This window comes from Manis javanica, chromosome 6, assembly GCF_040802235.1.
Source record: "Manis javanica isolate MJ-LG chromosome 6, MJ_LKY, whole genome shotgun sequence".
NCBI classification, from domain to species: Eukaryota; Metazoa; Chordata; class Mammalia; order Pholidota; family Manidae; genus Manis; species Manis javanica.
Genome location: NC_133161.1, coordinates 91,347,893 through 91,363,312, shown reverse-complemented (window position 1 = coordinate 91,363,312; position 15,420 = coordinate 91,347,893). Strand labels below are relative to the sequence as shown.

Here is a 15,420-nt window from a genome sequence, read left to right as displayed (position 1 = left end):
CCCTACAACCTCCTAGTCCATAGGAAGGAGAAATAAAGTAAAAGAAGAAAGGATTTGAAGTAAAAACAAACTGAAGTTCAAATATGAGCTCTATAGCCTCCTAAACTCCTGGACAAATTATTTAATCTCCCTGGGCTCTGATGTAATATAAGGGTAACAGTGACAGTAATAACTACATTCCAGGGATGTTAGATAGGAGATAATGTGTCCAGACCCTGGAAGGATGCCAGGAGCATACTAGGTACTCAACAAATTACTTCCTCACTTCTCAGATCCACGTCCCAACTTTAGTTTTATAGCCTACAATCTCATTCCCACCTTCCCCCACAACACCCTACACACTGCTAAAATCCAATTTGGACCCTATTCTCTTGCTCTTTATTGGTTTCCCTGTCTCTTGCTGGATAAAGTCCACAATCCTAAATACAGCATCCAAATCTCTTCACTATTTTTCCAGTTATTTTCTGACCACATTCTGCTTATCCAATACCATTCAGTTTAAGCTTCAGCAACAATGAATTACTTTTAGCTTACAACTATAGAATTATGCTGGTCTACTTATGTATATTCTGTTCCATCTACCTGGAAATAAATGCTGACAGCATGCATTTCACAAATAGACACTACTCTAAATTCTTGGGCTACCTATAATGACACAGCCCAGGTTCCTACAGTCTGAGAAAGAACACCACAATTAAAACACCAATCTGCAACCAGAATGGTTTTTAAAAACACATCTGTTCATATCATGCCCCTGCTTAAAACATTTCAGTGACGTTCAACTGCCCTTAAAATAAAGAGTTAGAGTCTTTTATAATCTGGAGAAGTCAATTCTCAATCTCCAACACATTTCAGCCACATTGGCCCTTCTCAAGTTCCTCAAATGTACTATACTCCTTCTTTCATAAAAATATTTCCACATGTTCCTTGTACCTGGCACACCTCCCCATACCCACTCCTACCCCAACCCTTTTCAGATACATCATTTCCTTAGGAAAGAATTTTGAGACTACTTCCAATTCATATGTAAACTTCAGAGCTGCCAATGCTTAGCCTATGGAGTCCTAGTCACTGTTGTAATTATCTGTTTGTTGTTTGTCTTCCCATATGTACTATAAACTCTATAAAAGATGTCTTGTGAGGCGGGAGCCAAGATGGCGGCGTGAGTAGAGCAGTGGAAATCTCCTCCCAAAAACACATAGAGCTATGAAAATATAACAAAGAAAAATCTTCCTAAAATAGAGACCACAGGACACAGGACAACATCCAGACCACATCCACACCTGCAAGAACCCAGCGCCTTGTGAAGGGGGTAAGATACAAGCCCCAGCCCGGCGGGACCCGAGCGCCCCTCCCCCCGGCTCCCGGCGGGTGGAGAGAAACCGGAGCAGTTTTTGTTTTTTTTTTTTGGCGAGCGCTTTTTGGAAGCCTTAGAGGGACGGGCCCCCGTTGCTGGGGAGGCAGGGTGGCGGGACCGGTGAGGAGGTGCCTGGGAACGGCGCCGGAGGACAAAGAATATCCCGCGTTTCTCCCTGCGAGACCTGGGGGCGGGTGCCTGAGACCGGTGCCTGAGGACGGAGGAGGTCGCGCGTTTTTCCCCTTTTTTTTTTTTTTTTCTCTTTTTGGCGAGCGCTTTTTGGAAGCCTTGAAGGGACGGGGACCCCAGTGCTAGGGAGGCACGGTGGCGGGACTGGTGAGCGGGTGGCTGGGACCGGCGCCTGAGGACAAAGAATATCCCCCGTTCTTCCCTGCGGGACCGGTGGGCGGGTGCCTGAGACCGGCACTTGAGGACAGAGGAAATCGCGCGTTTTTCCCCTTTTTTTTTTCTCTTTTCTGCGAGTGCTTTTTGGAAGCCTAAAAGGGACAGGGACCCCGGTGCTAGGGAGGCAGGGCAGCGGGACTGGTGAGCGGGTGCCTGGGACCGGCACCTGAGGACAAAGAATATCCCGCATTTTTCCCTGTGGGACCGGTGGGTGGGTGCCTGAGACCAGCACCTGAGGACGGAAGAAATCGCGCGTTTTTCCCCTTTTTTTTCTCTCTTTTTGCCGAGTGCTTTTTGGAAGCCTTGAAGGGACAGGGACCCCGGTGCTAGGGAGGCAGGGCGGCGGGACTGGTGAGCGGGTGCGTGGGACCAGTGCCTGAGGACCAAGAATATTGAGCGTTCGTTCCCTGCGGGACCGGTGGGTGGGTGCTTTTTGGAAGCCTTGAAAGGACAGGGACCCTGGTGCTAGGGAGACAGGGCAGCAGGACCAGTGAGCGGGTGCCTGGGACCGGCACCTGAGGAAAAAAAAAAAAAAATCGCGTGTTTTTTCTTTTTTTTTTTCCTTTCTGTTCCCTCTCTCATTGTTGCTGTTGTTGTTTTGGTTTGGAGAGTGCTTTTTGGAAATCTTAAAGGGGCAGGACAGGTCACTTAGACCAGAAGCAGGGAATCTGGGGATCTCTGGGCACTCTAACCCCCTGGGCAGCAGGGAGCACAGAGGCCCCTTACGGAGATAAATAGTCTCCTGGCTGCTCCCCCTCCAACGGGGCTCCACCATTTTGGAGGAACAGCCCCAGCCAGGCCAAGCCCACAGCAACACTGGAGATAAACCCCAAAGCAACTGGGCAGGAAGCAGAAGCCCTGTCTGCGCACAGCTGCCCAGCACAAGCCACTAGAGGTCGCTATTCTCCCAGGAAAAGGCTACAAACCAACAAGAAGGGAAGCTCTTCCAGTGGTCACTTGTACCAGCTCTGCAGACTATCTCTATCACCATGAAAAGGCAAAACTACAGGCAGACAAAGATCACAGAGACAACACCTGAGAAGGAGACAGACCTAACTAGTCCTCCTGAAAAAGAATTCAAAATAAAAATCATGAACATGCTGACAGAGATGCAGAAAAAAATGCAAGAGCAATGGGATGAGATGCAGAGAAAAATGCAAGAGCAGTGGGATGAGATGCAGAGAAAAATGCAAGAGCAGTGGGATGAAGTCCGGAAGGAGATCACAGATGTCAGGAAAGAGATCACAGAAGTGAAACAATCCCTGGAAGGATTTATAAGCAGAATGGATAAGATGCAAGAGGCCATTGAAGGAATAGAAGCCAGAGAACAGGAACGTATAGAAGCTGACATAGAGAGAGATAAAAGGATCTCCAGGAATGAAACAACACTAAGAGAAATATGTGACCAATACAAAAGGAAAAACATTCGTATTATAGGGATACCAGAAGAGGAAGAAAGAGGAAAAGGGATAGAAAGTGTCTTTGAAGAAATAATTGCTGAAAACTTCCCCAAACTGGGGGAGGAAATAATCGAACAGACCATGGAATTATACAGAACCCCCAACAGAAAGGATCCAAGGAGGACAACACCAAGACACATAATAATTAAAATGGCAAGGATCAAGGACAAGGAAAGAGTTTTAAAGGCAGCTAGAGAGAAAAAGGTCACCTATAAAGGAAAACCAATCAGGCTAACATCAGACTTCTCAACAGAAACCCTACAGGCCAGAAGAGAATGGCATGATATACTTAATGCAATGAAACAGAAGGGCCTTGAACCAAGGATACTGTATCCAGCACGACTATCATTTAAATATGATGGTGGGATCAAACAATTCCCAGACAAGCAAAAGCTGAGGGAATTTGCTTCCCACAAACCACCTCTACAGGGCATCCTACAGGGACTGCTCTAGATGGGAGCACCCCTAAAAAGAGCACAGAACAAAACACACAACATATGAAGAATGGAGGAGGAGGAATAAGAAGGGAGAGAAGAAAAGACTCTCCAGACAGTGTATATAACAGCTCAATAAGCGAGCTAAGTTAGGCAGTAAGATACTAAAGAAGCTAACCTTGAACCTTTGGTAACCACGAATCTAAAGCCTGCAATGGCAATAAGTACATATCTTTCAATAGTCACCCTAAATGTAAATGGACTTAATGCACCAATCAAAAGACATAGAGTAATAGAATGGATAAAAAAGCAAGACCCATCTATATGCTGCTTACAAGAAACTCACCTTAAACCCAAAGATAAGCATAGACTAAAAGTCAAGGGATGGAAAAACATATTTCAGGCAAACAACAGTGAGAAGAAAGCAGGGGTTGCAGTACTAATATCAGACAAAATAGACTTCAAAACAAAGAAACTAACAAGAGATAAAGAAGGCCACTACATAATGATAAAGGGCTTAGTCCAACAAGAGGATATAACCATTCTAAATATATATGCACCCAATACAGGAGCACCAGCATATGTGAAGCAAATACTAACAGAACTAAAGAGGGAAATAGACTGCAATGCATTCATTGTAGGAGACTTCAACACACCACTCACCCCAAAGGATAGATCCACCGGGCAGAAAATAAGTAAAGACACACAGGCACTGAACAACACACTAGAACAGATGGACCTAATAGACATCTATAGAACTTTACATCCAAAAGCAACAGGATATACATTCTTCTCAAGTGCACATGGAACATTCTCCAGAATAGACCACATACTAGCTCACAAAAAGAGCCTCAGTAAATTCCACAATATTGAAATTCTACCAACCAATTTTTCAGACCACAAAGGTATGAAAGTAGAAATAAATTCTACAAAGAAAACAAAAAGGCTCACAAACACATGGAGGCTTAACAACATGCCACTAAATAATCAATGGATCAATGAACAAATCAAAATAGAGATCAAGGAATATATAGAAACAAACGACAACAACAACACTAAGCCCCAACTTCTGTGGGATGCAGCGAAAGCAGTCTTAAGAGGAAAGTATATAGCAATCCAGGCACACTTGAAGAAGGAAGAACAATCCCAAATGAATAGTCTAACATCACAATTATTAAAACTGGAAAAAGAAGAACAAATGAGGCCTAAAGTCAGCAGAAGGAGGGACATAATAAAGATCAGAGAAGAAATAAACAAAATTGAGAAGAATAAAACAATAGCAAAAATCAACAAAACCAAGAGCTGGTTCTCTGAGAAAATAAACAAAATAGATAAGCCTCTAGCCCAACTTATTAAGAGAAAAAGAGAGTCAACACAAATCAACATAATCAGAAATGAGAATGGAAAAATCACGACAGACTCCACAGAAATACAAAGAATTATTAAAGACTACTATGAAAACCTATATGCCAACAAGCTGGAAAACCTAGAAGAAATGGACAACTTCCTAGAAAAATACAACCTCCCAAGACTGACCAAGGAAGAAACACAAAAGTTAAACAAACCAATTACAAGCAAAGAAATTGAAACAGTAATCAAAAAACTACCCAAGAACAAAACCCCGGGGCCGGACGGATTTACCTCGGAATTTTATCAGACACACAGAGAAGACATAATACCCATTCTCCTTAAAGTGTTCCACAAAATAGAAGAAGAGGGAATACTCCCAAACTCATTCTATGAAGCCAACATCACCCTAATACCAAAACCAGGCAAAGACCCCACCAAAAAAGAAAATTACAGACCAATATCCCTGATGAACGTAGATGCAAAAATACTCAATAAAATATTAGCAAACAGAATTCAACAGTATATCAAAAGGATCATACACCATGACCAAGTGGGGTTCATCCCAGGGATGCAAGGATGGTACAACATTCGAAAATCCATCAACATCATCCACCACATCAACAAAAAGAAAGACAAAAACCACATGATCATCTCCATAGATGCTGAAAAAGCATTTGACAAAATTCAACATCCATTCATGATGAAAACTCTCAGCAAAATGGGAATAGAGGGCAAGTACCTCAACATAATAAAGGCCATCTATGATAAACCCACAGCCAGCATTATACTGAACAGCGAGAAGCTGAAAGCATTTCCACTGAGATCGGGAACCAGACAGGGATGCCCACTCTCCCCACTGTTATTTAACATAGTACTGGAGGTCCTAGCCACGGCAATCAGACAAAACAAAGAAATACAAGGAATCCAGATTGGTAAAGAAGAAGTTAAACTGTCACTATTTGCAGATGATATGATACTGTACATAAAAAACCCTAAAGACTCCACTCCAAAACTACTAGAACTGATATCGGAATACAGCAAACTTGCAGGATACAAAATCAACACACAGAAATCTGTAGCTTTCCTATACACTAACAACGAATCAATAGAAAGAGAAATCAGGAAAACAATTCCATTCACCATTGCATCAAAAAGAATAAAATACCTAGGAATAAACCTAACCAAGGAAGTGAAAGACTTATACTCTGAAAACTACAAGTCACTCTTAAGAGAAATTAAAGGGGACACTAATAAATGGAAACTCATCCCATGCTCATGGCTAGGAAGAATTAATATCGTCAAAATGGCCATCCTGCCGAAAGCAATATACAAATTTGATGCAATCCCTCTCAAATTACCAGCAACATTCTTCAATGAATTGGAACAAATAATTCAAAAATTCATATGGAAACACCAAAGACCCCGAATAGCCAAAGCAATCCTGAAAAAGAAGAATAAAGTAGGGGGGATCTCACTCCCCAACTTCAAGCTCTACTACAAAGCCATAGTAATCAAGACAATTTGGTACTGGCACAAGAACAGAGCCACAGACCAGTGGAACAGATTAGAGACCCCAGAAATTAACCCAAACATATATGGTCAATTAATATTTGATAAAGGAGCCATGGACATACAATGGCAAAATGACAGTCTCTTCAACAGATGGTGCTGGCAAAACTGGACAGCTACATGTAGGAGAATGAAACTGGACCATTGTCTAACCCCATATACAAAGGTAAACTCAAAATGGATCAAAGACCTGAATGTAAGTCACGAAACCATTAAACTCTTGGAAAAAAACATAGGCAAAAACCTCTTAGACATAAACATGAGTGATCTCTTCTTGAACATATCTCCCTGGGCAAGGAAAACAACAGCAAAAATGAGCAAGTGGGACTACATTAAGCTGAAAAGCTTCTGTACAGCGAAAGACACCATCAATAGAACAAAAAGGAACCCTACAGTATGGGAGAATATATTTGAAAATGACAGATCTGATAAAGGCTTGACGTCCAGAATATATAAAGAGCTCACACGCCTCAACAAACAAAAAACAAATAACCCAATTAAAAAATGGGCAGAGGAACTGAACAGACAGTTCTCCAAAAAAGAAATACAGATGGCCAAGAGACACATGAAAAGATGCTCCACATCGCTAATTATCAGAGAAATGCAAATTAAAACTACAATGAGGTATCACCTCACACCAGTAAGGATAGCTGCCATCCAAAAGACAAACAACAACAAATGTTGGCGAGGCTGTGGAGAAAGGGGAACCCTCCTACACTGCTGGTGGGAATGTAAATTAGTTCAACCATTGTGGAAAGCAGTATGGAGGTTCATTAAAATGCTCAAAACAGACCTACCATTTGACCCAGGAATTCCACTCCTAGGAATTTACCCTAAGAACGCAGCAATCAAGTTTGAGAAAGACAGATGCACTCCTATGTTTATCGCAGCACTATTTACAATAGCCAAGAATTGGAAGCAACCTAAATGTCCATCTGTAGATGAATGGATAAAGAAGATGTGGTACATATACACAATGGAATACTACTCAGCCATAAGAAGTGGAAAAATCCAACCATTTGCAGCAACATGGATGGAGCTGGAGAGTATTATGCTCAGTGAAATAAGCCAAGCGGAGAAAGAGAAATACCAAATGATTTCACTCATCTGAGGAGTATAGGAACAAAGGAAAAACTGAAGGAACAAAACAGCAGCAGAATTACAGAACCCAAAAATGGACTAACAGGTACCAAAGGGAAAGGAACTGGGGAGGATGGGTGGGCAGGGAGGGATAAGGGGGGGGAAGAAGAAGGGGGGTATTAAGATTAGCATGCATGGGGGGGAGGGAGAAAGGGGAGGGTGGGCTGCACAACACAGAGAGGACAAGTAGTGACTCTACAACATTTTGCTAAGCTGATGGACAGTAACCGTAATGTGGTTGTTAGGGGGGACCTGATATAGGGGAGAGCATAGTAAACATAGTATTCTTCAGGTAAGTGTGGATTAAAAATTTAAAAAAAAAAAAAGAAAGAAAGAAAGAAAAGGGGGATTACTCCTTAACAGGATAAAACTATTGGTAAATCAAAGATCAACGCATGCTTTAAATATCCTTAATGTTGATCACTTAAAGGGTGTCAGATGATCAGCTATGGAGGTACTCTTTTCTGATAATATTCCTCTCTTAATTAAAAAAAAAAAAAAAGCAGTTACTGTGTGCTGACCTCCAATGAGTTCTGCACAGTGGTATAGAGGGCATGTCAAAGTGTGGGCAAAGGGTCTGTTTGTTTCTACGCAGAAGATCAAGGCCTAGCTTGGATACCCAGAAAATGAACTAAGATACGATATGAGGAGGAGCTTCCGGCATCAGCACTCTCTTGAGGACTCGTGCCGGGGGATGATCATCAAAAAGCCTCCACAGGGATCCGGACGATGCTGCGGTTGTGGCTGCATCCAGCCCACCGTCTCCTGGACTTGCCATAAGAAGGAGGAGGGAGATGTCTAGGCTGGCATGTGCATACAGTGAGACAACGAATTTGACTGGATCTGTACTGTTGGAACTCAACCAGGAGTTGGGAGGGGTGCAAGTTGTAGCACCCCAAAATCTCATGACTATAGACTATCTATGGTTAAAAGAACATATGGGATGTGAACAGATCCCAGAAATGGGCTGCTTTAATTTGTCTGATGGTTCAAGTACAGTTGGAAAATATCCATCATATCATAGATAAATTTTCACAAATGCCTAGGGTGCCTAAATGGTTTTCTTGGCTTCACTGGAGATGGCTGGTAATTATAGATTTGCTTTGTTTATGTCACCGTATTCCTATTATGGTAATATGTGTGTGCAAATTAGTTAGTAGTTTAAAACCTATACATACTTAAGGTACTATACAAGAAGATATGTCAAAGAAATAATCAATCCTCCCAAGTTTCCTTCATATGCTACATCTATAGCTTTTCTTCTTCCTTCCTAATTACAAACCTTAAATAGAATTCGTGCCTCATATCGAATTTACCGAGTATCATAATTCCTCCAGGTGGTAAAGATACCTCGAGACAAGTGCTGGGCATAGAAGCCACAGGGCATAAATCTGCAAAGAAGTAAAAAGCTAACCTTTGCAAACAATATGGCTTCTCTCTCACTTACCAACTTTACATTTCCCTGTATGGCCCCGGAAGATGACTGGTTAGCCAGAGACGGGTAAGATTCCTCAAGGGAGGAACAACCTAAGACAGGCACAGTCGCAGGGGGGCCATCAGGTGAGAATTTGGGGATCAACAGAGGTGAGGCTCAGAACCTCACCCCCCCTGCTTTGAGAGAAATCTTCTGCATCCGTGGATGTCTTGCTGCCCTTGTCTAGCCTGGATTAATACTTAGTCCATAGGCACACACCTGATCATCTGATCATCTACATTTGCCTTCTTACAGCACTAAACTATGTTTTCTACCTTTATCTTGCATCTACCTACCACTTCAGCATTTTATTAAAAATAAAAATAATAATAATAATAGGAGAAATGTGGGATCAACATATAAATCAAGTACAAAAATCAAATGAATATTCATATTTGACCTGATGGTTTATAGGTCATATTGCATGATCAAAACCGAAAGTTTCTGTGATGAATGCCCTTGTACTGTTCACCATGTAAGAATTTATTCACTCTGTAAGAATTCGTTCACCATGTAAGAACTTGTTCGTTATGCTTCAGAAGATTGGAGACTGACGAGAATTAGGCTTGAGATGGATTAATGATTGTACATTGAGCATTGACCCCCCTATACTGAATTTTATTGTTGTTAACAACCATTTGATCAATAAATATGAGAGATGCCCTCTCAAAAAAAAAAAAAAAAAAGATGTCTTGTCTGTCTTGTTTATTGCTGTATCCCAGCAACTAGACCAAAAAGTAGCACATAGTAGATATTTCATATTTGTTGAAATTATGAGTGAATAAATAAAAGAACAAAGTGAAATGAATAATTGAATGTAGCAAATGTAATTGATTAAATGCTATGAGTCCATTCCAATCACGAAATGGAAAGCCATATGAACAATAACATACAATTCTTTTCAGATCTGATGAACTTGGGTCATATGGATATTCAAACATATCTCAGATTTTATAACAGGGACTGTATCATAGTAAGTTTTGAACTCTTCAATCTTCAAGTTGGTCAACAAATACTCATCTAAGGACGCAGACCACATATTAAGAACACTGATTAAGAATGTAGGCTCTATACATTTGTGACAACATGGGACGGACCTAGAGGGTATTATGCTAAGTGAAATAAGCCAGGTAGAGAAAGACAATTTCACTTATTTGTGGAATATAGAAACAAAATGATCAAAAGAGCAGTAGACTCATAGACACTGAGCAGTGACTGGTAGTTACCATGGAGGACGGTTGGGGTGGGTGGATAGGGTGGGAGAGGCAGATACAGGGGCACAAAAATTCTCAATCATAATATAAGCTGGTCACAGGGATGGCAGCAGAGCAAGGGAATATAGCCAATGGTTCTGTAACATCTTCCTGTATTGACAGATAGTAACTATACTGGTGGGGGTGAGGATTTAATAATATGGGTAACTGGTGAATCACTGTGTTATATACTTGAAACCAATGTAAGACTGTGTATCAACTATACTTCAATAAAAAAGTAAAAAAAAAATTATACAGAATATACACTGGATTTCCCTGTTGAGGGAAAAATTAACATAACAACAGTAGTATTTTTTAGCTATGCTACTCTGATATTTAAATTGTTTTACCTAGTCCATGATTATTTGAACACTAATTACAATCTTTAAATTGTTAATGGATACATTTTTGAAGTACAGTGCTGGTCCTCAAACTGGACATTTTACCATTTGTTTTTGATACTTCCTTACAATCTATATGGCCATCAGATTAAGATTTAGGTTTATGATTGGTAGATCTTGAAGGAAGTTGGTAAAAGTCTTCAATTTTGGAAGGTATTTCTCTGTTCCCTTCCTTCTAATGTCTATTGCTTATAACTTCTCCAAAAACATCAGAAGAGATGGAATTTTGTCTCAAGGTCACATTACAGAAGCATCATTCATTTGAAAATTATTAAAGAATTCAAATAACAGACAGGGGAAAAAGAGTGTAGGCTATAGTGTCAGAATTTTCCCAGCTCTGTCATTTCCTAGCTGGGAACCTCTGCTGACTCAGCACCTCCATTTATAAAATGAGGAGCAGCACACTTCTTGTAAGATGGACATGATAATTAAAGACTGTGCCTGAGACAAAGCGAGCCCCCTTCACGTATCAGTTAATGCTATTGCTCCTGTTGCAGGGTACTTACTGCCCCATACTGATAGAACAGCTAACTAAAACAAATGTAGTCTCAGGGTTCATTTATTCAATAAATATGTACTGAATAGCTACTGTACCACTTTAGGTGTGAAACAGTCACAGTCCTTGCCCTAATGAAGTGTGCATTCTTGAGGAAAAGACAGCCATTAAGTAAACACCTCAGGTGAACAGATGTATGTGAAATGTTTGTTATTTCATCCAAAAGCTTTACATACTGTATCTATGTGGTACTAAGGGATTTATAAATTACTCAATCTCAAGGGTTTACTCAATCTCAATCGCCAGACTGATTCATGAGAGCTCAGATACCCTCGTTCCAATAAAATCAAAGTTCCTGCTCAGAGACTTTCTGGCTTACAGAAGGCATTGAACACATCTTCGTTGAATGATTTCAAATGTGAAGAATTAGCCATGAAAAGTCTTTAACTGCATGCTTTGGAATGAAAAATCTAACATTTCTCCTGTTGTGTGTTTTGAAGAGTAAATAATATATTCCCATTTAACAAAAGTGACCAAGGCTGTATGCAAGTGTTTCTCAATAAAACTAAAATGGAAAAAAAAAGGGACAAAGGCTGCATAATGGGTCCAACTTTTCCCGCCACCATCAAATTAGTATTTCTTAAAGGATTTCTTGTCTTGTTCAAAGATAGAATAAATTCCCCACTGTTGGGACACTGATACTGGAATTCCCCCCACTACTCTTTCTTCTAGAAGTAAAATATCCAAAATGGTAATAGTTTGACAACAGCTAAGGATACAAGATAAAATTATTTCACAGCATTCAGGGAGACTGAGGTCACAGTTCTCCCCAGTTAATAGTTTCTACAATGATGCTTTAAGATATTGCATGCAACTGTACTTATAATTATATGGGTGATTACAGAAGATGTCAAAACAGGTCATTTCAAATAATCAATCCTTGGTTCTGGGAGACTAGAATACCTTACTACAAGCCTATTAACTTCCTGTTTTATATAGTTATAATACATACCCTTATAGAAATTTCAAAATTATAAAGAAGAAAATATCCAAATGATATCCAATATCCTTACAAGGTATATCCTTCTTGTCTTTTTTAAAAGGTGTTTTGATAAGCCCATCAAGACTTTGATTTAGGATGTCCAAAACAATGTCATCTCACCATTCTAAACAGTTAAACAACCAACACACTCTCACAGTGGACAGACTAACTTTTTAAATGTAAACATATAAAATAGCTCCCCTACTCAAAAACTCTTTGATGATTTCCCATCAAACCTGGAGTGAAATCCAAACTACTTGGCCTGGCCTACAAAAACCTCCATGACCTGATCCCTACCCACCTCTTGGATTTTACATTCTATGGGTCTCTGACACACCTGCCTTCTTGCAATTCCTTAAACCTAACAAGCTAAGTCTCCCCTCAGACCCTTCTCTCTGATGTTTCCCTCTGCTGAAAAAGCTGTCTTACTCCCTCTCTTCCGTCAGGCCCTGGTTCAGACACCATCTCCTCAGAAAAGCCCTGATACTCTATCTAAAATAGTCTCTTTTCCTCCCAATTACCTACTTTAATATTCAATTACTTCCCAAAATACTGATCCGTTACTTGTATATTGTCCTTTAGGACCAGACTAGTAAGTTCCATGAATGGGGCTTTGCCTGTTCACCGCCTGGACACAGTGCGTGCTCCATAAACATTTAAGTGAATAAATATATGAACAAATAAATTCTCCGATAGATTACTCCATTACTAGTCACTCTAATATTCACTCGCTCTTAAATTTAAACACAAAGGAAATCAGCTCATTGGAAGAAAACCTGTTGTACTAGGTACTTACTTGGTTGATCTGCATAAGTTCTCAGAGGCACTGCAGAAACCCCCTGCAGGCCATGAGACAGTCGACTGAATGGACTTCTCTGGAAAAAAGAAAATGTTCCTGTTATGTAAAACATGAATTTAAAACAGAGAAGTACTGAAGGTCGATGAAAACGTAATGATTTGGGGCAACTGTATCAAGCACTGATTACTTTAATGTATTCTCCATGGCCACACAGAAGTTAAATCTTAATTTCTACTCTTGGGTAACAATTACTTAAAACTTTTCAACCTCAGCTTGTCACACTATCCTTTTATTATGACAAAGTCAACAAACCACCTCACATTTAGCCTAATAAAGAAATACTAATGGTGTAAGTTGTATTAAGTTTTCAGAAAGCATGGCTAATTTTTAGCACCAACGATCATTTTAATGTCATTAATTAAAGCTCTAAAAATTCTAACTTTAGTGTTTGAATAATCTACATGATGACAATCCTTTTACTTGTAATTATTACCTCTTACAAGTCACATCTACCACGTACAATCTATGGAGATGTTCCTGAACTGTCAATTAGAAGCAGAAAATTAGACAACTTAGGAAAACACATAATGTAGTCACATTTAAGAGTTATTAGTTTTACAAAATGCATCATAATCTCCACAATAATCTCTAAATATGTATGTCTGCTATTTCCTAAGAACAGCGAGGCCCCAAGAAACAAAAGCATATAGCTCTTTCACAACAAGCAAATGGGAGGCAGTGATGAAACCCACACGGAATCTGGTAATGTTCTTGATTCCAAGGCAATTCTGGCACCTGAGGTCAGGAAAGACCAACGTGCAGAAAACTAAGTGCCAGTCCTGAGTTTTAGTCCTAGCTCTGCCTCTCGTTAAAAGTATAACTTCTAGCATGTGACACTAACTTTTGAGAACACAGGCTCCTCATCTTTGAAACAAAGGTGTGTGGTCACTATATTATCTTCAAGCTCTCCATCAATATAGTACCCAGCCACAATCCTACATATATACAATCTGACCATACTTGGTACTTAGACGAAAAGAGAAAGCTGTTTTGAGGACAACCTGCTGCAAGTAAAAATATAAGCCTGTAGGACGGAAGACAACCGGACACTAGCTTCAAGCTGCAAACACTGAAGGAACCTTTCAGAAATCTATAGGGCTACCTGTTGGGGCTGTCTGGTACTTTCAAGCAGTGGCCCGAGGTTGCACAAGAGGCACAATCCACTGGGTCTTACATTAGAGCTTGTTCACATTTCATATAAGAGATTTTTATCTAGGAGATCACCTATCACTACCTTAGCGGCTTCAAGCCCAAAAGCATGGCAGATTTGACGACTGAATGACCTACTGGCCTCCCTCAAATCACCATATTGATTTTACAAAGTAACCAAGAGGCAGCAGTTATCAGACACCTCTATCCCCCGACCCACAGCAGAAAGTCGGGCCACTCAAGAGACCGGGATCAGCTGCAGGAGGAGGCCGACTTTATGAAGAGCCGACCAGAAGGGGCAAGGGCAACTTGCATTCCCCCCCCCCAAGGTGGAGTGACCTAGTGCGACCTGCGCGCCCCACGACCCAGGGTTGGCAGTGGAGTGTGTGGCGTCTGGCCTTCACACAACCAGCCGGGCCTCCGTCTCCCAGCCGCGGCCCCGGCCGAGCCGGTCCGGAGGCGGGGCCGCGCGCAGGTGGTCCCGGCCAGGCCGCCGGCTTCTTCCACCCCCACCGCTCGGGCCGCGTCCCGGACCCCGTCGCTCTGTGTCTCTGGTTCAGCACGACCGGACCCAACAGGCCCTCACCTTGGCCAAGGGGCAGTACACACGACTCCAGCTCTGCATTTTGCCGCTGAACTTTCTTTTCCGCCGATGCTTTCACCTCCGTTAAACTGCTCCGCCGCCTCCCCAAGGTCTCCCCACCCTGCGCATGCACAGACGCAGTAACGTCATTGCTTGGGAGCAGCTCGATTGGCCTGCGGAGTTGGCCCCATGGGCCAAGGTGTTCCTGTCAGGCTCGGCGTCGTACACTGTCGTAAAGGAGAGTAGCGCTTTGTGTCTGCGGCGGGATCATGGGACCATTTTAGGGGTAGTATGAAAACGTCTTATACTTGGAAAACGAAATTTGAAAGAGCTTGCCGTTTGCTTAATGCACGCTGTAAAAAGTAAAGTTTGACAAGTTCTTGATTGTGCTAGGCTGAGGAATCTCAGCACTTTCCAGGCATTATCTCACTGCATCCTTACAAACTAT

At 41.3% G+C, this 15,420-nt stretch overlaps 1 protein-coding gene across 1 annotated transcript in view; it reads right to left on the bottom strand.

Moving 5' to 3' along the window:
• Positions 1-15,134, bottom strand: part of DLD (dihydrolipoamide dehydrogenase) — a 64,114-nt gene extending 48,980 nt beyond the window's left edge. Inside the window, exons 1-2 of the mRNA XM_073239030.1 lie at positions 14,976-15,134; positions 13,178-13,256 (exon numbers count right to left, since the gene is read on the bottom strand). Coding sequence (XP_073095131.1) covers positions 13,178-13,256; positions 14,976-15,014 — 118 coding nt within the window. The 5' untranslated portion in view covers positions 15,015-15,134. The remainder of the gene's footprint in view (positions 1-13,177; positions 13,257-14,975) is intronic.
• Positions 15,135-15,420: the final 286 nt, after the last annotated feature.